Raw genomic sequence first — 20592 nt, 5'->3', positions numbered from 1 at the left:
TTCTTGGGGGAGTCCTTTTCTGCTGTCCGGCTGCTGGGGTGGGGTTTTGATCTCACTTGGTGTGTCCATGTAGGATTACCCCCAAAGGAGAAACCAAAGAACGATGCCAGTTGTATTTTTCCCCCCTTTTCTAGCATCTAGAATGTTTTTGTCTCTGGTTAGAATGGATTCGTGGGGGAGAAACAGAACTGAGCTTCATTGTTTGACTTTAACGTAGAAAGGCCCACCTCTCTCCCCTAAATCTGTGCTGGTGGCCTTTGGCTTTTGCTTGGCCGATCCAGCCACCATGGGTCTGGTTAGTGCACCTGCCACTCAGTTGGCTCCTGCAGCCCCGTCAGACCAAGCCGGGGCCCCAGGGCCGCCCGTGGCTCAGGCCTCGGGAACAGTCAGCCAGTTTAATGCCCAGGATAATTCAGCTTATTGGAAAACAAGGGATAGGTCTTCTGATAAAGACCCTGTGAAACACGGTAGAGAGCATGGGGGTGGGCTTCAGGTACAGGGTGATCTGGCTGCCCAGGGCACAGCCTAGAGGTTCAGCCCCCTGAGTGCCGGCCCCTGAACATCCCAAGACGTGGGCCTCCCCCGCAGTAACATGTTTGCAAAAGGACCGTGAAGCGATCTTCCCTTCTATGACTCGTTCTTTACGTAAATGATACCCCGCCAAATTCTTTAATAGTCGCAGGAATTGGAGAAATGCCTTTGTAAAATGAATAGAGCAAAGGACATCATTTTTTAAATGAAATTGTGGCTCTCCAACATAAATTCTGTGGTAACAGTGTAAACAATGTTGTCCTGGGCCTATAGAGGGGTCAGCTCTGCCCCAGAGGGCCGCCCAGTGTCCCGTGACTCTCTTCACTTGGACAAGTGAAGCTTCTGGTCCATCACCTGCCTGCCCATCACCCAGCCTAAGGCGGTTGGTGCAGGCCCAGCAAGGACAGGGGACAGGGACGTTAGACCTCAGAGGGGTGGCCAGCTGCCTCACCACGTGGCTTCCCAACTACACAGGCCCCGGCCTGCCGTGGCCACACGGGGACTGTAGATGGACAGTGGTTCATGGGACCAGGCCGCTGTAGCCAAAGACCACAGATCAGGTGGCCCCGAAACAACAGGAATGTATATTCTCTTACGGTTCTAGAGGCCAGAAGCCCAAAATCAAGGAGCCAACAGGGCTGTGCTCCCTTTGAAGGCTCAGGAGCGGGTTCTCCAGGCCTCTGTCCCAACATCCTCGGCTGGCCCTCCAATCTCTGTCTGTGTCTTCAGACAGTCTTCTGTGTATCTGTGTGTTTTCTCTTCTCACGAGGACACCAGTGACGGGATCAGGGCCCACCCTACTACAGTGTGACCTCGTCTTAACTCGGTCACGTCTACAAAGACCCTTTTTCCAACTAAGGTCATACTCTGTGGTTCTGGGGGTTAGGATGCGGACATATCTCTGTGAAAGACACATTCAACCCACATGAGGGCTGACCTCCCCTCGCTGGGAGCTGCGGCCGTCTCTCCAGGATGGGCAGGGGAAGGGGGGCCTGATGCCCCTGCTGTCTGCCCTGCAGTTGGGGGGGGGGGTCTGATGCACGTCTTCTCTGTCCCCCAGTGGGGGAAGGGCTAATGCACCTGCTATCTGTCCCGCAGTGGGGGGGGGGGTCTGATGCACCTCTTCTCTGTCCCCCAGTGGGGGAGGGGCTAATGCACCTGCTGTCTGTCCTGCAGTTGGGGGGGGTCTGATGTACCTGCTGTCTGTCCCGCAGTTGGGGGGGTTCTGATGCACCTCCTCTCTGTCCCCCAGTGGGGGAGGGGCTAATGCACCTGCTGTCTGTCCTGCAGTTGGGGGGGGGGGTCTGATGCACCTGCTGTCTGTCCCGCAGTTGGGGGGGTCTGATGCACCTCCTCTCTGTCCCCCAGTGGGGGAGGGGCTAACGCACCTGCTATCTGTCCCGCAGTGTGCCCCAGGGGGCTGCCTGATGGAGCTCTGTATCCAGCTCAGCATCATCATGCTGGGCAAGCAGCTCATTCAAAACAACCTATTTGAGATCGGCATCCCGTGAGTAGCGTGTGGCCTCGGGTCCGAGTAGAGCGGGGGGCGGGGGATGGGGCCCTATGGGGCCCCGGGGAGGCTCTGGGGTGGTCTGAGTGGGTGACAGGTGGTGTGGGGTCTGGACCAGGATGGGGCACCAGGAACAGGGAGATGGGGAGGGCGGGCAGGGGGAGGCAGGGCAGAGCCACCCCGTGGGGGACGAGGGGCGGGTGGAGGCCGAGATGACCCCCTGCTCCCCAGCGGGCTGAGGATTCGGGGCGCTGACAGGCGCCCTCAGACACGCGAGCCGGCTCCCTGTGATCAGCAGGTGGACCCCCTGGAGGCTCTGTGTCCTTACCTCGTGCCCTTTGAGAGTCGCGCCCCGCTCCCTCTCCACGGCCGCCTGCCCTCTGGAATCAGGGACACTGGACGCTTTTCAGTGACCCACGCCCCGCCCCCACCGCGCTGTCCCCTGACACCTGCCGGGCCCTTCCTGGGGCTTCAGGTGGCCGTGTGCCCTCCCTGCACCCGCTGCCCTCTGTCAAAAACCAAGCGAGGACACTCGACCCCTGCCTCTGGGGGGAGGGCAGGGGAAATCCCGGACGGAGAGGCGCTCCCAGCGCGTTAGGGCTTAAAACACACACTGGCTCCGAGAATTAGAAACGCGACTCGCAGGGGACGGGCCCCGGCGCCCCGAGCCGTCTTCCCAGACACCTGGCCGCAGTGACGTCGTGTCCCCTCAGGAAGATGAAGAAGTTCATCCGCTACCTGAGGCTCAGGCGCCAGAGCCCCCCCGACCACGACGAGTACGGGAAGAAGAAGCAGCGCTACGAGGCGGATTACACGCTGGAGCCCTTCGCCGGCCTCACCCCAGAGTACATGGAGATGAGTGAGTGGGGGCGGGGCGCCTGGGGTGGGGGGGGGTGCTCCCGCAGCCCCGTGCACCAGACAGGCCCCCGGGGGGCTCAGCGGCTGGAGCGTGCGACCCTTGATCTCGGGCCGGGTCGTGACCCCCCGGCTCGTGAGCCGAGCCCCGCGTGGGGCGCAGAGCCTGCCTGGGATTTCCTCTCCCGCTCTGCCCCGCCCCTCCTCCCGCTCTCTCTCAAGATAAAGAAGTAAACTGGAAAATAAAAGGAGATGACGCAGGGGCGGAACCATGTCACCAAGCGGCCGTGTCTCTGGACGGGAGGCTACTCAGAGGTGGCACAGCACTCTGAGCGGGGCCAGAGAGAGAAGTGGGGAAAGGGCGGGTGCAGCCTGCACGGCCACCTGGAGCCCCTCGGCCCCGCCTCCCCCCTCCATTCCCGCCAGACCGGCCTCCTTGCCGTTACCCAAACACTCCTCGCTCATGCCTGCCACGGGGCCTTTGCACTAGCCGTGCCCTGCCTCCCTAATACCTGCGTGACTTACTCTCTCCCTTCAGACCCCACCAGAGGGGTCTTCCTGACCACATGTTTAAAGGGGCAGCCCCTGCCCTGCCAGCTGTGACCCTGTGCCTCCTCCCCTGCTCTGACACCTGGCACCAGCCGGCCTCTCAAGTCCCCGTCGTGCCTTCGCCTCTATCCCCCGGCGGAGTGAGGGAAGTCCTGTGACAGCAGGACCCTTTTTTCTCTTCACGGCCGTACCCCCTACACCTCGAACGGATCCCGGCAGGCAGGGGTGACCCTCCTCCCGGACCCCAGGGCTGAGACTACACAGCCAGGGAGGGAGCAGGCCCACGGCGGTCCTCCGAGGTGTATGGTGGGCACTTGTACATGTGCATTTGGAGAATAGACAAGCAGAGGTGGTCAGGGAGACCCCGGCGGAGGGGTCCCAGAGTGGAGGGCCCCTGGCCACCACGGACAGCACGTTTTAAATGCCGGCTCCGGGACCAGGTCTGTGCAGGGTGGGGCCTGGGACCTAGCCTTGGTAACAGATACCCAAACAAGGCAGCGTGGCCCCCTCGAGTGCCCCTCTCCTGCTACCTCCGTGTCCTACCCAGCTCCCCAGACGATTTGTCAAGAAGCACCTCGCCGTTGACTCAGAAGGAAAAGCGCGTTAAGACTTTGAAAACTGGAGACGGTGCCGTGTTCAGATACATTCTCTTTTCTCCCGCAACGAAATCCAAGATGAACCAGAGATGGTCGGGGGGCTCCCTCGCCCTTGTGGACCTCCGTGGACCCCCATGGGCCTGCTCCCTCCCTGGCTGTCTAGTCTCAGCCCTGGGGTCCGGGAGGAGGGTCACCCCTGCCTGCCTGAGGCCAGCGGGAGACCAGGCAGCGAGAAAAGTGGCCCGTCACCGGCTGGGAGACAGGTGCCCCCCCAGATTTGGATTCCTGGGGCGGCCGGAGGTTACGTCCCGCTTTCCTGTTGGGTACGGTAAGACCCTGGGGCAGGCCCCTGCCCACCCGGGGAGCGGCCCGCCCTGTGGCCCACGCCGTACCCGCCGCCGGTCTCCTCCTGGAGGACGGACCCCCCCTGAACGCCTGTGGCACACAACGCCCGAGACCGGAAAGAAGGCGCCGCTGCAAGCCCAGCCCCAAGCCATCTCCGGCTCCCCTGCCCGCTTCGAGACCCACCAACAGGAGGCAGCACCTGGCGGGAGCGGGGACCCCACGGCCTCGGGCACCAGCAGCCCACACGGGGCCCACAGCCAAGCTCGTCTGAGGCCTCCATCACCTCTAGAGCCGCCTTCAGGCAAGGCCACGTCCATACAAGCGTCCCGCGGAGGCCCCCGGGCCCAGGGAGAAGCCAGCGGCCCGGCTCCCAGACGGAGGCTCCCCTGGGGCCCCCACCTGCGGCGCTAACAATGGCCACACTCAGCCTGCCTGGCACACGGTGACATTCTGCCGGCTTCCTTGTTTACCGCTTGGCAGCCAGGGCCCTTGGACATACTGTACAGTTCCTGAATCGGCCTCCCCCGTTCGGTTCCGTGCAGCAACCTTTACCTGACCTCTCCCCGGAGCCCGGCTCCGCGCTGGCCGCGGCGCCCGAGGGCGAAGCCCCACCGCCGGCTTGCTGACCGTGAGGGTGATGGGCAAGAGGAGGGACATGCAGCGGACCGTCCTGGACAGTGGGCCCCGCCGGCTCCCCGAGGCCCCATGGGAGGGGACGACGGGGCTCTGGGAGACCAGGGATGGTGGCGGGACCCCTGGCTGCTCAGGACTGCCCCCGCCAGGCCCTTGCCAGCCCAGGCACGGCAAGGGCACCGAGGCTGGGCCTTCCTGCGCACAGGGCCTTTTCCCCGTGATCTGTTAGGATGAGATGTTCGATAAGCGAGTGCATACCCGTTATTCTGGGGTCAACACTGAGGGCCAGAGCAAAATGTGGACTCTTCCCTACGGCCCCCTCCTAGCCCGGGGTCACCCAGGGTTGCAGTGGGTGTGTCCCCAGGGCCCTTCTTATGTGGGTGCAGGGGCCACGTCAGAGGCAGGACGCGAGCCAGACCCAGCCCACGCGATTCAGCTTGCGGCACGTGGGGCCGTGCGTCCTGCCGTGGGGTCCCACTCTGGAGATCCACCTTGGGGGCCGCCGCCACGGGGTCCCACTGTGGGGACCGAGGGGCACGGCAACAAGCTAATTGTCCTGCTCTCCCTGCAGTAATCCAGTTTGGCTTTGTCACCTTGTTCGTCGCGTCCTTCCCCCTGGCCCCACTGTTCGCGCTGCTGAATAACATCATCGAGATCCGCCTGGACGCCAAAAAGTTTGTGACCGAGCTCCGCAGGCCGGTGGCCGTCAGAGCCAAAGACATCGGTGAGTGACCCTCGGGAGCTGGCTCTCAGGGCACGCCGGGTTTGGGGAGGGAGTCCTGCTCCCCAGGAGCCTGACCCAGAGCCGGAGGAGTGGGGTCAGGCACGTGTTCCCCTGGGCTCCTTGCCGCGCCTGTGCTGGATGGAGACTTGGGGGCCGGGTGTGGGGGGCTTGAGACGCCGAGGCTCCTGCACGCCCCCGCCCCAGCCCCGGGCCTCCTGAGAGCGTCAGTGCCTCGGATGTGTGCGTGTCCCCGCAGCCTGCTGCACGAGGAGGTCCCTGAGGTGCACGTGCCCTCCCAGGCCCTCCGCACCACCCCTCTCCTGTCCGTGTGGCCCCCGGAGCACAGACAGAGCTAGACAGATGGGCAGTCTGTAGCGTGTCGTGTATTCAGTCAGCATTCACAAACAGCAAAGGGGAGGCGGGAAGGGGCCCCTCCCACTGACGCACAAAGGGCACTGCATGGCTTGCCTGTGGGGTCAGGGCCCACGGGGTGTTAACCCCAAGTCAGTAAGGGTTTCTCATGGGGGCGCAGGAGAGAGGCTGAGGGTTTCGGGAGGCCGCGCTTGCGGGGATCGTGGGAACTGACCACAGTGTCACCCGTGAGGATGATTCTCTCCACGTGAGTCGACTTAACTAAACCAGGACCCCGTTTTCAAGGTGAAGGCGAGGAAGGTCCCACTGTATCTTGAAATGAGATGGAAAATCACAAAGATGCATCGAAGTCCCGTTTCACAGAACTTTAGTTAGAACGGCCCGTCTGTGCTCAGTGACAGAAGACACAAAGATTGAGTGGCCTGTTAGGCGAGTTGTCACTTTCCCGAGACCAGGGCGGGACGCCATCAGGGCAGATGTAATCTTGCTGAACCGTGGGGGCTTCTCTGGCACCTGGCCCTGGATCATCCTTGTGGGAAACGCCTGTCACCCATGTGGACGACTCAGACAGTGCCACGCTTTGAGGATGAACCTGGAGGGTTACGCCGGGTTTGGGGGAGGGGCCTTGACCATTTCCTGGGGCCTTCAGTGTCGGGTCCTCCGAGGAACCTCTCGAGGAAGCTTGGGGAGATCCTCAGTCCCGTTTACCGGACGGGGAGACTGAGGCCAGGTGGTTAACAACGCTGAGCGGGAACCGGAGACGGGAAGCCCCCGGCGCCCCCCACCCCCGCCCCGGTCTCCCGTTCCTGTGCACGTCCGTGAGAAGAGGCTTTGCCTGGAAAAGCTTACGTTGCACACCGAAGTCCCCAGAAGGAAAGGGCCGCTTGCCAGGCGCTCCCTGGACAGCCCTTGAGAATTCTGGAGCCCTGTGGCGGTAAAGACAAGAGTGTGGCCTCCCCGACAAAGGCCTGATTCTCAGGCGCCCAAAGGCCCCGGGCGAGCCCACAGCGGGTGTGTGTTTGCTTTGGCCCCTTGGCCTGTCAGTGCTTCCCCTGCGGCCGCGTCCTGAAACTCGCCAACCCATCGGGCTGAGAGGGAGCGCCTGGGCCGCCTCCCCTCCCTGCCCGCCGCCAGTGAGGCTGGGACGCCCATCTTCATTCTTTTGCCCACGGCTTCCCTTTTCTCCCCGTTCTTACGGGTCAGCTGCTCACTTCCTGGTTCCTGTCTGCTTGGTTGGAGGCATAAGCTGCCGGGTTTTCACGGGGTGTTTGCGGGCTCCTTCACCGTAACCTTTCCTCGAACAGGCCTCTGTGTTGCTCCTGTGATCCGCGTGCGCCCCGAGGGGACACGCGGCCCCAGGGGCCCCCACGGCCTGCGCCCAGGCGCCAGGGGCGGCTCCGAGGGGAGGCGCCGCGGGGACCCAGCTCCCTGCCAGGGGGAACCCGGCCCCAGCTTCCCAGCCCTGACCTGTGACACCAGGCTCTTTGGAGCCTTCCTGGCGAACGGCCGCTGCCCGCGTTCAGCTCCTGGGCACCGCGTGTGGTAAGGCGAGACTGAACGCCTGCCCGTCTCGTTCTCGGAAATGGGGTTTAGCGTCCCCTGGTGCGGCGGGGACACCTTGAAGACTGAGACCGCACCACCCGCCGAGATTCTCAAGGAGCCGGAAGGTTTTCGTCTTGTATCTGGAGCTCGTTGGAGCATCGTGTGCTCTCTACAGCGTGTGGCCGAGTAGCTCAGAGGGACGGTCAAGACGCAGACAGAGACTGACCCTGCAGGCGGGGCTGGCGTCCTGGGTTTGCTCGTCTTGAACAAGACCCCGTGATTTCGGCACGGGGTCCCCCAGCGGGTCTCGGGTCTAGACACACAGAGACATCCTGGGGCCCGTGGGCCTGTCACCTGTCTCCTTTCCCCGCACTGCGCTCGGGTGGGTCCGCCTCCCCGGGGAGTGCCAGGCTTACCCATGGCCCAGTGCCTCGTCTGCGAGGTCTCAAACCCAGAGCCCGCAGGGCCAGGCGGCCACGTGAAGGAGTGAACAGCAGGCCCAGAGGATGCTCTCGTGGCACAGAGCAGCGGGCACTCCCTTCGTCCGTGACCCATCCTCCCGCTCAGCGGGGACTGGACTTGGGAGGCTTCCGTGGTGGCTCCGGCCTGCAGAGAACAGAACCGCAGTGTGTGGCCCGGCCAGGAGGGGGCGCCCCCACAGCCATGGCGCCGTGCCAGCCCCCGCGGACCAGAGCGGGGCTCTCTCTCTCTCTCAGGGGCTGCGGGTCCAGGTTTTTAAAAACACATCATCCTGCTTTGCAAGCACCAGTCAATGTTTTTTAAGTCACACGTGAGCGAGCTCGACGAAACACCCCCGTGCCAGGATGTGAAGGGCTCTCCGCCCTCTTGCGGGCACTTGGCAAACGTGGACCCGGGAGCGCCGAGCCCCCAGGTGCCAGACAGCACTCTGGATGCCAGGAGAGACGCAGGGAGGAGCAGCTCGTGGCCCACAGCCCGCCCGGGAGCCCGGAGTCTGCAGAAGGGTCTCCCAGCCCCGAGCAGCAGGCAGGAAGCACCGGCAGGTGACCTTGCGGGGACGCGTCACCCCTGCCAGGGCCGCGGCCCGCTCACCCCCATCCCCGCCGGCCCCCATGAGGGGAGACAGGCAGGGTGCGTGCCCACCCGTGCTGTTCCGGCGGGAAGGCGCCTTGAGAGCCTCCCCGGTCGTGGAGAAGGTCCGGTCCTGGCTCCCTCGGGTGCTGGAGCTGCTCACCGGAGGCGGGGAGGCCACCCTCGCTTCCCACGCGGCCTGGCGGAGTTGGGTCTGCGGCACGGAGCTCAGCGGCTGCATCCGAGCCTGCGGCCTCCGCTTCTGGGCCCCGCAGGCCTGCACTCTTGCTGTCTTTGTAGACACCACGGGCCCAGGTGGCCCCCCAGCGCCCCCCGCGAGGGCAGAAATGCCCACGTGTAGCTCTCCCTGGCCATGCCTGCAGCGGTCTCCGCCCTGGGTGTAGGAACCCCACCCCGCCGTCCTCTTGCACGACAACAGGAGCACCAGACCTCTGTCCCCATCTCAGATGGGTCCGGGACAGGGAGGGACCACCGGGACTGGGCTCTGAGCCCACCAGCTGCCCATGACACGTGCCTGGCCCGATAGGGCCCCGCTAGGCTGGAGGAGGAGGGGGGCAGTCAGGGGCCTAAGGGGCAAGGCCGCCCGGGGCCCTCAGACAGGGCACTTCCTCCCCGGGCCCTGCTCCCCTCACCTCTGCTGGGGAGGCCGGCAGAGGAACATGCATTTGTCCGGTGCTGGGCGGGGCCCCTTCTGCTCAGCCGTGATTAGGTACAGGACAACCCCGGGCTGGTGGAAACCAGGGCTCCCGGACGGGAAGCGTCTCGCACCTCGCTGCTGTCACGTGAAACTCAGGTCGTGAGGCCGGCGTCGCCAGCCAGGGGCCCCGGTACTGCTTGTTGGCCCTGACACTACGTCTGGTCTGTCCCTAGACACAGTCCTAGGACCACAGCCGAACCTCCTAGGGCCACACCCGAACCTCGCGGGCTTGGACCCTTAGGGGCAGGAACCGCACCCAAAGTGAGTCTTGTCTCTCTAGAAGGAAGGGCTTTATCCATGCCAGTTAGCAGTGTGAACAGGTTCACGGGAGAGGCAGCAGCTGATTTGAAGCACCTCTTTCAGAAGCTACAACTTGCAGATTACAAGCAGCTCTGTCGTCAGCCAGGGCACCCCCCCCACCCCCGCCCAGAGCTCCAGAACATCTCCTCACCACCATGCATCACAGCGGGCCCACTGGCCGGCAAGCCCGAGTCACTGAGATCTGGGTGCAAGGGGGGGTCTTGAAACCGCTGCTCTCCTCCCCCAGGAATCTGGTACAATATTCTCCGAGGTGTCGGGAAGCTGGCGGTCATCATCAACGTAAGTGACGCCGGGGACGTCTGCCGAGTGGAAGCCCCGGCCGAGCTGACACGCGGCGGGGCGCCCTTCGCAGGGAAGCTGGGTGGGGTCCCTGCCTCCGACTCCGGTGCGGCCCCGGCCTGGCGGAAGCATCTCCTGTCTAGACACATCCCTTGGTCGTATTGAAGGGTTGGGACGAGCCGTGGATGGGAATGGCAAGTTCTTCTCGACCTTGTTCTATAACCGTGAGCCAAATTCTCCATATGTCCACCCTGGCTCTTAGGTCCACTCTCTCCCCAGCGTCCTGAGAATATGACAGAGAGAGAAAGAGAGAGAGAAGACAGAAATGACTCCGTAGCAATCATTCTGTTCCTCTTTTAAAAACTTAGCTTTTCCCCTTTATATAAAACGCATGCCTATTCTTCAGAGGTTCCAGAAACGCAGAAACATGCAGATAAGGGGGCGAAGCCTGCCATCCCCCCACACCCCCACCCCCCCACACACACACCTGGAGCTCGCAAAGCATTTTGTTTTCCCCACCAGACTCCTGCCCGGGCAGCCCTCCTCCCCAGAATCTCATCCACACCTTCCTGCCCCATGGTGCCACCCACCCTCCCGCCCTCTCCCGCCTCTGAGCCTACAGGTTAGAAGGGCAGTGGCCCCTCTGTCATGCCAACCAGCCCTCAGTCTCCCCTGCAGCCGCCCATCTAGGTCCACGTGACCGTGCTGGGGCCAGGACCGCCCTGGGCTGAGCTGTCCGGTGGTCCCTAACACATGCTTCTGCGCCCAAGGCTGAACCCCAGGCGTGCAAACCCCAGACAGCCTCACGGGTCCACCACCCTGGGACCCTCGGCCCTCCGTCTGCTGGCCTCAACTGAGCCCCCAGAAGCTGCCTGTTTGCACACAGGCGACTGCTCTCAGGAGTAGGCACAGCCTGGGGCCTGCACCATGCTGGGTCGGGGTCAGGGTCAGGGTCAGGGCGAGGCCTGGGGATCGGGCCCCCACAGCACAGGAAGTAAAGCTCAGTCCCGGAGAAGGGACCCTCAGAGTCCTCCGACGCTGCTTCCCCTGCCGGTGGCCGCCTCCCTGCCCAGTCGAGGTTTTGAAACCCCTCGTTAAAGAGCCACGGCGGGCAGAGCGGGCACCCTGGACAGCGACGGCCCCTCATCCCGACCTAGGTGGCTGAGCACAGGGCTCTGAGGCAGAGGGTGGTGCTGGAACAGGGGACAGTCTCCCTGGGGCACAGGGGTGCTGTGAGCAGCTGGAAACATCTCATGGGAACAACCAACAGCAGTAGTAATGGCAGCTAACACTTATCGAGCATCTAGAACGTTCCAGGCCCTTCCAGGCTCTTTGCACACATCCACCCATTCACACACACGACCTTCAGGGCGGGGGCTGTCATGGCCCACCTTACGTGTGAGACAACAGAGGCACAGGGAGGTCAGGCGACTTGCCCACCACCACACAGCCAGAAAGAGGCCGGGCTGGACCTCACCTGAGGCTGTCAGGCTCCGGGGCCCTGCCCTGCCGTTGGCACCACACGGGCTGCCCCCAGAGACGGCTCTGGAATACATGGCCGTTTACAAAGAACTTTCTACTCCCACGTTCCCTCTCAAGCGAGCCAGGAAGGCGAAGCACGCGGAGCACAGAGAGGTTAGGTGACCCACCCAAGGCCACACAGCCGGTGAGAGGCAGCATTTGTCCCCGGGCCTTCTTGCTCGGGGTGTCCTGTTCCCTGCCCCCAGGCCCTCCCCTTCGGCTGCCAGGGGGGCCTCCGGGAGTGCCTGGGACTCTCATTTCTTCGCTCAACACGCTGCTCACGTGGCCAGCTCGTGGGCAGAGGGTCACATGGCCAGGCCCGCTCGGGGCGAGCCCCCCCCCCCCCCACCCAGCCGGGGGTCTGCGCTCACCCCGCTGTCCCCTGGCCCAGGCGTTCGTGATCTCCTTCACGTCCGACTTCATCCCTCGCCTGGTGTACCTGTACATGTACAGCCAGAACGGGACCATGCACGGCTTCGTCAACCACACCCTCTCCTCCTTCAACGTCAGTGACTTCCAGAACGGCACGGCCCCCAACGACCCCCTGGATCTGGGCTACGAGGTGCAGATCTGCAGGTACGGCTCTCAGCATCTCTCTCGGGGCGCTTCTGGGCAAACCCCAGTTCGAGTGAGGGCTCTTTCAGGGGCAAGCCCCAGAATGGTGGCACCAGGAGGGGCTTTATTGGTTCCTTTGGTCGTTGAGCAATTGCTTTCGTGTTTATTTAGTATTTTGAGAGAGAGAGAGAACGTGAGCAGGGGAGGGCCAGAGAGAGAGGGCCAGAGAGGATCCCAAGCAGGCCCCGCACTGTCAGTGCAGAACCGGATACGGAGCTCGGACTCATGAACTGTGAGATCATGACCGGAGGTGAAATCAAGAGTCAGACGTTTGCCGACTGGGCCACCCAGGTGCCCCCTGTGAGCTCCTTTAAGAAGGCCAGGACAGCTTCAGGCATGGCTGGATCCAGGGGTCACAGCTTGCCATCCGGCCCCCCTCTGGCACTGCCTCCCAGCTTTGCCTTACTCCGTGGTGGTATTGTGTTCTGGCGGGCAGTGAAGACGCCCTCTCTGCTCAGCCAGGCCAGGGGCAGAACGTCTTTCTCAAGAGTCGGGGTTGAATCTCGCTGGCGTTCCCATCCCTAAGTGAAGCACTGTGGCCAGAGGGTAGAGGCTAGACCTGGGTCACGTGCCAGGGTGTGGGGTCGTGGCTAGAGAATTGAGAAGCCCTAAGGAAGACTGGGCGCGCTGACTTGGAGAAGAAGTCATGGATGAGACGGCCAGACCTGCAGGGGCCCCCCCATGGCCAGACACTGGGGGGGTGTGCAAGGAGGACCCCAGGAAAGATGGAGACAGGATCCGGCATGGGAGGCAGAGCTGAGACCTGGCCATTCCCTGGGCCTCTTCCACGCCTGGGTTAGGGTCTGCGGACCCGGGAGCGGGTGGCACGGTCCCAGCTATCCAGGGACCTCGCTGCAGATCAGCGTAGAGGGGAGGCAGGTGAAGGGTGGAAGGTGGGGGGGGGGGGGAGGCGGGGGTGGTAAGTGCAGGGGCGGGGCAATGCGGACAAAAGCAGGGAGGAGGGAACCGGTGTGAGCTCGCCTAACTCAGCTGAGATTCGGAAACGCAAGACCTCAGAGGCCAAAAGCCCAGCCACGGAGCCCGCGCGGTAGAGCTCGGCGGGTCCTTGCCCCACTTTCCACATAGTCCGATAGGCTCGTTCATACGTCTCCATCACCTTGACCAACTGAAGGGGAGTTGGGGCGGGGGTGGGGGGCGACTGCCTGGCTTCGGGCCTCCGGAGGTCCTGTGGACAGCAGGCGCTCGCGGCTGGCCCCGCGTGACGACAGCCAGGGCGGGGACGGCAGCGGAAAGGAACGAGTGAGAGCGAGGCCGGCCAGGTAGAGAAGGCGCGTAACACAGCCAGTCCCGCGACATAGCCCGGTTCCCAGAAGCCCACCCACCGACTCGCTTCGGCGGGCTCAGAACCGGGCACGGAAATCCCAGGAAAGGCCCGGAATGGTCTGCTGCCAGCTTCGGGGTGGTGACCTGGGGAGGGGACGGCGTGGGGGGCTGGAAGTGCAGGGAAGGGGGCCTCCGGCCCCCTGGGTTTCCTCTCCACCAGCGCCTCGTCTGTGTTGTCTGAAGGCTCCACGCTAAGCACACAGGCTTGACCCACGCTGCTAAGTGTCCGTTTTAGAGCAAGAATAATAACGAACAGAGAAGGCACGGAGATGTGCTCACGTTATCAGAAATTCCCTCTGAAATGTCAGTGTTGCCATTTACGAGGTTAGCCTCGGTTTTCCGGAACCGGGCGTTGGGTCCCAGACACTGGCTGAGGAAGCAGCTCCGTCCCATGCATCAGCCCAGGGTCCTGGCCACGTGGGGGAGGGGCCAGGGACACAGGGCCGGGACCCGTTTGTAAGTGTCTTGTTTTTTCCCCCATGGACTCAGAAGACCGTGGGTCAGACTGCTCTGCTCCCTGGGATTCAGGCCCCAGCCAGGCCTTACCCCCCCCCCCCAAACCCTTGGCCAGGATCCTGCACCGCGGGCCTGGGAGCTCCGGGCCTCTGCCAGCCGCACCCACGCACGCTGCCTCTCACAGGAATTGGTGGCAGGGGGTGCGCCAGCCTGGGGCGGCGGGTGTGGAGAGACGCAGAGCAGCACTGAGAACTGTCATCGCTGCTGGCTAACATTTATCCCTGCACCAAGACAGGCACTGTCCCATCTGATCGTCACAGCCACCACCCCCAGACAGAGCGTTAGTATCCTCCCCATGGGGGCTGGCAGGCAGAGCCGGGAAGGGGAGAGTGAAACCGTCTCTGATAGAGGTCGGTGCAGATGGCAGCAGGTGGCATCGGGACAGGTCTGTAAGTGGGCTTTGAGGGATGCGTAGGAGTTTGCCAGGGGGCCCAAACATACTTTCCATCACAGAAAGGAAAGGGAGGAGCAGGTGTGTGTGGCCTCTGACGCTGGAAGAACAGGGGCTGCCTGTTCCCATCAGAGAGCAGGTCGAGCGAGTCCTGTGTCACCGTGCAGCTGGCACCCAAGTGTGCGTTCCCCCCCCCCCCCGGTCCTGTCTCTGGGTTTGGCAGCTCAGTGCGGAGTGGTTCCTCAGAGACTCCCATCCAGCTCGCTCCGGAAATAAAGCTCCGTGGGTGAGGGGCCCTGTCTGTAGTGGGTTCCTGAGTGGCCACCCCCGAAACGGGGGCTGGAATGTAGTAGCTGTTCAATAAATGCTTCTAGTGTGACTGAGAAGATGGCGACCGAGGCCCAGAGGGGCCAGGCCGTTGCTCGGGAACACACAGCAAGGCGGTCACTGGTTCTGGATGCAGGCCAGGGCTGTGCCCGCAGAGCCAGGTGCTTACTCTTCTGGTCCCCTCCACTGGACCTCAGCTTTTCGGTGCCCAGCAGGTGCGCCTACAGCCCGGGCCCCCGGAAACCGCCCCCGCCACAGCTCTGATGGCTTTGGGGAAGCCTTTGCCGTGCGTAGCACAGGGTCAGCGCCATTAAAGCCAACAGCACCCCCTGAACCCCGCCTCCGCAGACTGGTCATCTGGGGACCTCTGAGAACGAGAGGGCGGGCCGGGCCCTCTGAAGCGGGGGGGGGGGGGGGGCAGTGCGCGATGGCAGGGCGGTGACAGGCAGGCAGTGAGGACGGTGCTCCGTGGAACAAGGGTCAGTGGGGGAGAGGGTGTCCGCCCAGGCAGCGGGCAGCGTCTACACCTGGTAACCCAGGGAGGGGGATGGGCCGGTGTCACGTGGAGATAAGGAGGGGACAGCCAAGAAGCTTCAGCTGGAAGAGAGGAAGGAGGTGCCCCTGCGGTGCTGGGTCCCGTGGGGCCGGCAGGCAGGGGGACAGTTGACTGGCGGGTCCTGTCCCCACCAGTCACGTGTTTGACCTCATACTTGGGCTGCTTTCGGAGAATGTGTGTTGGTCTGTTTTCCAGCAGTCTCCTCAGTAGACAGGAGAGACTGGAGAGGTGGGTTTCAAACCTGGGGTTCATGGAACCCAGCGGGGGTCTTGTGGACGGTGGGCATTGGGCTGAGGTTGGGGGGCTCCAGGCTTGGGAAACCAGGCGCCCCCACTTGCTCTGAGACCCACTAGAGTCTCAGGTGAGATTCCTGTTAGGAAGAAGGGCTTTGCTGCCTTTAAAAGTCTGGAACCTCGTGGGGCGCCCGGGGGGCTCCGTCGGTTCAGCGTCCGACTTCGGCTCAGGTCATGATCTCGAAGTTAGTGGGTTCGAGCCCCGTGTCGGGCTCTGTGCCGACGGCTCAGAGCCTGCAGCCTGCTTCGGATTCTGTGTCTCCCTCTCTCTCTGCCCCTCCCCTGCTCGCCCTCTGTCTCTCTCTCTCTCTCTCAAAAATAAACAAACATTACAAAATAAAAAAGTTTGGAACCCCAGGACCGGATGGTCCCAGAGTCGCCTGCTGTGAGCTCATGGATGGGCCCGTGGGGCCACGTTGCGGTGTCTGCGTTTTGCACGAAGCCCCTCGGGCCCTGCCCAGCCCTCGGGGGGTCCAGGCCCCGCCCTCCAACACCGAGAGTGACCCACCCACCGTGTGAGCGGCTGGTCTGGAGCGTCTTCCGCCAGGGAGGGCCGCCCGCGGTGGTGGTGGCTGGAGAGGTGGCCGAGGCCTTCCTGAGGCCGCAGGGTGCCGGCTGGAAGCCCGGTTCCCGCTCCAAGACCCACACTGATGCCCGGCCGTCTCCACAGGTACAAGGACTACCGGGAGCCCCCGTGGTCGGAGCACAAGTATGACATCTCCAAGGACTTCTGGGCCGTGCTGGCAGCCCGGCTGGCCTTTGTCATTGTCTTCCAGGTGCGGAAGGTCCCCGTTTGCAGAAGGTTTGAGGGCTGGGCACTGAGGAAGCACCGTGAGCCCAGGACAGGGTCGGAAGGCAGGAGCTGGCCAGCAATGGGGACCTTTAGAGGCCTGGGGAACTTACTCTGAGGCCCCCGAGGAAGGGACCTGAGGTCACCATAGCTCCATATAAGTGGCTTTTATTGAAGGAGACAGTCTCCCCTCTCGGCCTCTCACTGTCTCTGTGTATCAGGAGACGTCCCCAGAGGACAGGACCAGTACAGGCAGGAGGCCAGTGGGTTCCCCGCTGACTGCAGACCCCAGCCAGGAGCTGGGGGACCCAGCCCCACCTGGTCTCTAGGGAGGAGACAACTTAACTCCGAGGCCGAAGTGACTCCCAGTGGATGGGACCCCAGACTGGGGACCACACTGGTACACACAGCACCTGAGGTCCCAGAGATGGGGGAGCATCCTTAGCCACGTGGGCCCAGCCACGGTTCCATTCATGTGTGTCCCACTTGCATCTGGAATCCCAAGAACTGGGTTCAAGCCTCCGCTCTGCCTTTTACACACAATGCGGCTGCGGGCGGGACTTCTGCCCCCCCCCCTTCCTTGAGGCTGTGCTGCCTCACCTGTCAGCTTTCCAGAACACTCTGCAATAGGAATAACTAGTGTCTGGGGCTGAGTTTACCAGAAGCAGAGCCTGAGACAAGGATTCTGTGCAAGTGGGTTACTGGAGGAAGCCTCCCAGGAGAGGGGAAGGGAGTGCAGCGGAGAGGGAGTCTCAGCGGGAGACAGCCTCACCTGGTCTCGCGAGAGCTCCAGAGCATGAGCCCCAGCACACGTGGGCCCACCTTGAGGCAAGAGAGCGCCTTTGGTCCGCCGGTGTTGGCTGGTCATTGGCCGCAGGCCGTTCAGGCCGGGAAGAGGCAGACAGGAGGGGGCGGTTCCCTGGAGAGGAGGCAGGTGTGAGCGTCAGCAGCCAGCACTGGCCGCGGCTGGGGGCTGGGGGCACCACCCAGGAAAGGCAAGAGGGTGAGGGAGGGCGCCAGCACCATCCACAAGGTGTCTAACTCAGCCGGATGTGCTGACAAACGATCGCTGGACAAGAGTTTTAAAAACAGATTTCGGTTTTTCTGTAAAAGCCCATCACTTGCTTTCTGCGCACCAGAAACTTCCCCGGGGAGGGAGCGGACTTTTCGGGTAGCCCTGGGAGGCCTTGCGAGGTGAAGAAGGGGCTGTGGAATCATCAGAGACTTAGGTTCCATCCCCTTTTGTCCTCTATCTATTTTACCTACTCTCCTTAAAGCCTGACGCTTGTTATAGGCCGATCGTATCCTTTCTTGAGCTTCCCAGCCCCGCGAGTCAGAACCACTCAGAAACTTGCTGTGTACTGAGCTCTGGTCCCTTATAGGCGTCAGCCACCATTCCCGGATGGCCCTCTGGCTGGTTTCCTGCCTCGTTTATACCTTGTGGGAAACCGAGGCCCGGGGAGCCCAAAGTATGTGTCTGGGGCGGGGGCGGTGGAGGGGGGGCGGGGTGCAGGCGGGGGCCCTCCTCCCCACCCCCCACACGCCGACTGTCCTTGCAGAACCTGGTCATGTTCATGAGTGACTTTGTGGACTGGGTCATCCCAGACATCCCCAAGGACATCAGCCAGCAGATCCACAAGGAGAAGGTCCTCATGGTGGAGCTGTTCATGAGGGAGGAACAGGGCAAGCAGCGGCTGCTGGGCACGTGGATGGAGAAGGACCGGAAGAAGGAAGAGCCCTGCAACAGTCACGGCCCCAAAGCCGGCCTGGACAGCCCCGAGTACCCCGGGGGCGCCCTGTAGCTGCCCCTGGCCTCCAGGCCGCCGGGCCCCCTCCGCCGGGCCCCGGGGCTCCTGTGTTTGCGGAGAACCTGGAAGCCCACCTTCTGATAGGACAACCTCTTCCTGTCTTCTTTTTCTGGTTGTTTTTTTTTTTTTTCCTCCTCGTTTTTGCACAAAACTGTTACGCAGGGAATTTTTTTTATCTTTAGTATTCAAGGATAATCAAAATGATCGCTGGGGATAGGGTGATAACACGCGGGAATGCGGGCGCTTTGCAGAAACACTTCTTGGGGACCGTGGGTTTCCTTTGCAGCGGAACGTGAGCAGAGGCCTCCGGAAAGCGTCTTTTCTAACCCCGCCTGATGCCTTTAGAGAGACGAAAAGGTGTCCCAAGGCATCGGGGCAAACGCCGTGCGGTACTGGAGGGAGAATGGAAAAATGAGGTTGACACCAGTCCCAGAAGGCATCACCTGCCTCCGGGTCGGAAAAGTCCGACGGCTTTTCATCTTCTGTTTCCGGTTAGTTCAGAAACCGAGTCACTGTGGCCAGAAAGAGGTGCCTGTGAGTTTAGAATTTGCTCTTGGAGCACAGCAGGGCTCGGGTGTCCCCGAGGAAGCAGGTGACCCGCACCTCCGGAGGGTCCCCACCCCCACCGCCAGCCACACACCTGCCCCACCACCACGAGCCGAGTTCGTCCTCTTGGTGGGACAGAAAGAAACAGAAAAGAAAAGAAAACCGGGTCGACAGGAACATGAGCAGAGAGAGAGGACCTCGGAGGCATTTCTAAAGACGGCTTCAGGTTTCAAGAAGTCTTAAGGCATCGGGAAAACATTTGCAGCTTTAGAATATTTATTGGGTTTTTAATCAATTCTATGGTGGATGTGAGGGTTTTTTTCTGTAGCTCAAACGTGGAAGGAGTTTATTAGTTAACCAGATATCACTGAGAGGAATTTAAAATACTGTTACTACCAAAGATTTTTATTAATAAAGCCTTCTATTTTGGTAACACTTCTCTATATTTTTACTTACAGGAATGTTACTGTTGGACAGTTACCACTTTAACGCTTGTAAAAACAAGTCTCCTAGATGACATGAGCGCTCTAAATTTGCAGCAATTACCCTAACCAATTACCTGAAGTTTCTCAAGCACCGAGAGAAACACAGGAAATGTTTCACCAAAGAAAGGGACGAAAACGTAAAAGTGTTTGTCTTGAACATGCGGTTGGGTGTGATATGATTCCCTTACGTCGCCAACTGTGATCGAAGTCCGTAGGTGCCATAGATTCTCGCTATTTGCTAAGCTCGTGCGGTCCGATGCTTCTGTTTTCTCTTGTACAGTGAGTAGCTTGAAATGGGGTTTTTGTATATAAACCTTGTATTAAAAATTAGGTGATTACCAAAAATCCTTTTATGGAAACCACTTTTTTTAAAAAAAAAAAAAAAAAAAAAAAAGAGCGTGTACACAAATCCGCAGAGGATCGCGGCTGAAGGTTCACTCAACTAAATAAATTTGGATACACGACCACTTAACTTCAGTTGAGCGCTGTCCGTGCGGCCCCTCGCCCCAGGAAGCCGGGCGGCTGTCCTCGGAGCCCCCGGGTCGAGCTGCACATTTGGGAGGGATCATAGGCATCCATTTCCTCCCGTGTCAGACACGTGGATTGTTCTAGATGTTCCTGGGACTCCCTCGCCCTGTAAGAGCGTGTGTGCACGTGTGTGGTTTTGCATGTGCTCGTGTCTGCCTGTGCACACGTGTGCATGTGTGTTGATGTTTGGGCGGTGTGCACACGTGTGTGCACTGTGTGTACCTGTGTGTGTGCCTCTGTGTGTGTGTGTGTGTGCACCTGCATTTATGTTGGGATGGGAGTCGTGGTCACGCCTTTCCAGCAGCCTCTTCCACCATCGCGATCCTCAAGTTCCCACCCCCGGTCCCGCCAACCCAACACAGTACTGAGGATTCCATGGACCTAAAGTGTCCCCAACCCTTTCGGGGACCCACCTAGGATTGCCGGTGTTTTCACTGGGGCACGTGTGCACACTTTTTAAAACTACCACCTAGAAACACAACCATTTCACGAAGGAAAGGTATTTTTTCACACCCAAGGCTAGCAAAGCCACACAGCCCTGCTGGCCGAGGACCTTCCTTCCGCCTCACGTGCGTCCGGCACCAGGGAGAGCTTTGCGCGCCCCCTAGTGCTCACGTTCCTGCATCCCCAAGAACATCAGCAAAGCACAAGCTCAATGCCCTGAGCATCCTTCTCAAGCTCTGGAACCGCTTCCTTAGTCTAGACATGAAGGCAACGTCCGGGGACAGCATCGCAAGGACGATGAGGGCTCCTGGTAGGATCTTTAGCCCCGTTTGTCAAATGAAGAAACCGCCTCAGAGTGGGCAAGTGACTGGCCCGAGGTCACAGGGCTCCTTAGCACCTAAGC

The 20592-nt window shown here is 61.5% G+C and overlaps 1 protein-coding gene across 17 annotated transcripts in view; it reads left to right on the top strand.

The window, feature by feature from the left end:
• The window catches only part of ANO1 (anoctamin 1), a 159288-nt gene extending 139599 nt beyond the window's left edge, over positions 1–19689 (top strand). For 15 of the 17 annotated variants that reach the window (XM_086676644.1, XM_086676642.1, XM_086676646.1 and 12 more), the window contains 7 exons: positions 1938–2038; positions 2755–2900; positions 5591–5743; positions 9973–10025; positions 11938–12122; positions 16259–16364; positions 17938–19165. In XM_086676644.1, coding sequence (XP_086532770.1) covers positions 1938–2038; positions 2755–2900; positions 5591–5743; positions 9973–10025; positions 11938–12122; positions 16259–16364; positions 17938–18180 — 987 coding nt within the window. In that variant the 3' untranslated portion in view covers positions 18181–19165. Of the gene's footprint in view, positions 1–1937; positions 2039–2754; positions 2901–5590; positions 5744–9972; positions 10026–11937; positions 12123–16258; positions 16365–17937; positions 19166–19190 lie in introns of those variants that run through there. The other 2 variants (XR_015240644.1, XM_086676652.1) reach the window with 2 other exon arrangements.
• The last annotated feature ends 903 nt before the right edge of the window (positions 19690–20592 follow it).

Source organism: Puma concolor, chromosome D1 (assembly GCF_028749965.1).
Source record: "Puma concolor isolate L17-30 chromosome D1, mPumCon1.1.hap2, whole genome shotgun sequence".
Classification (NCBI taxonomy): domain Eukaryota; kingdom Metazoa; phylum Chordata; class Mammalia; order Carnivora; family Felidae; genus Puma; species Puma concolor.
The sequence above is the reverse complement of the archived record's forward strand: the minus strand, read 5'-3'. Positions and strand labels throughout refer to the sequence as shown.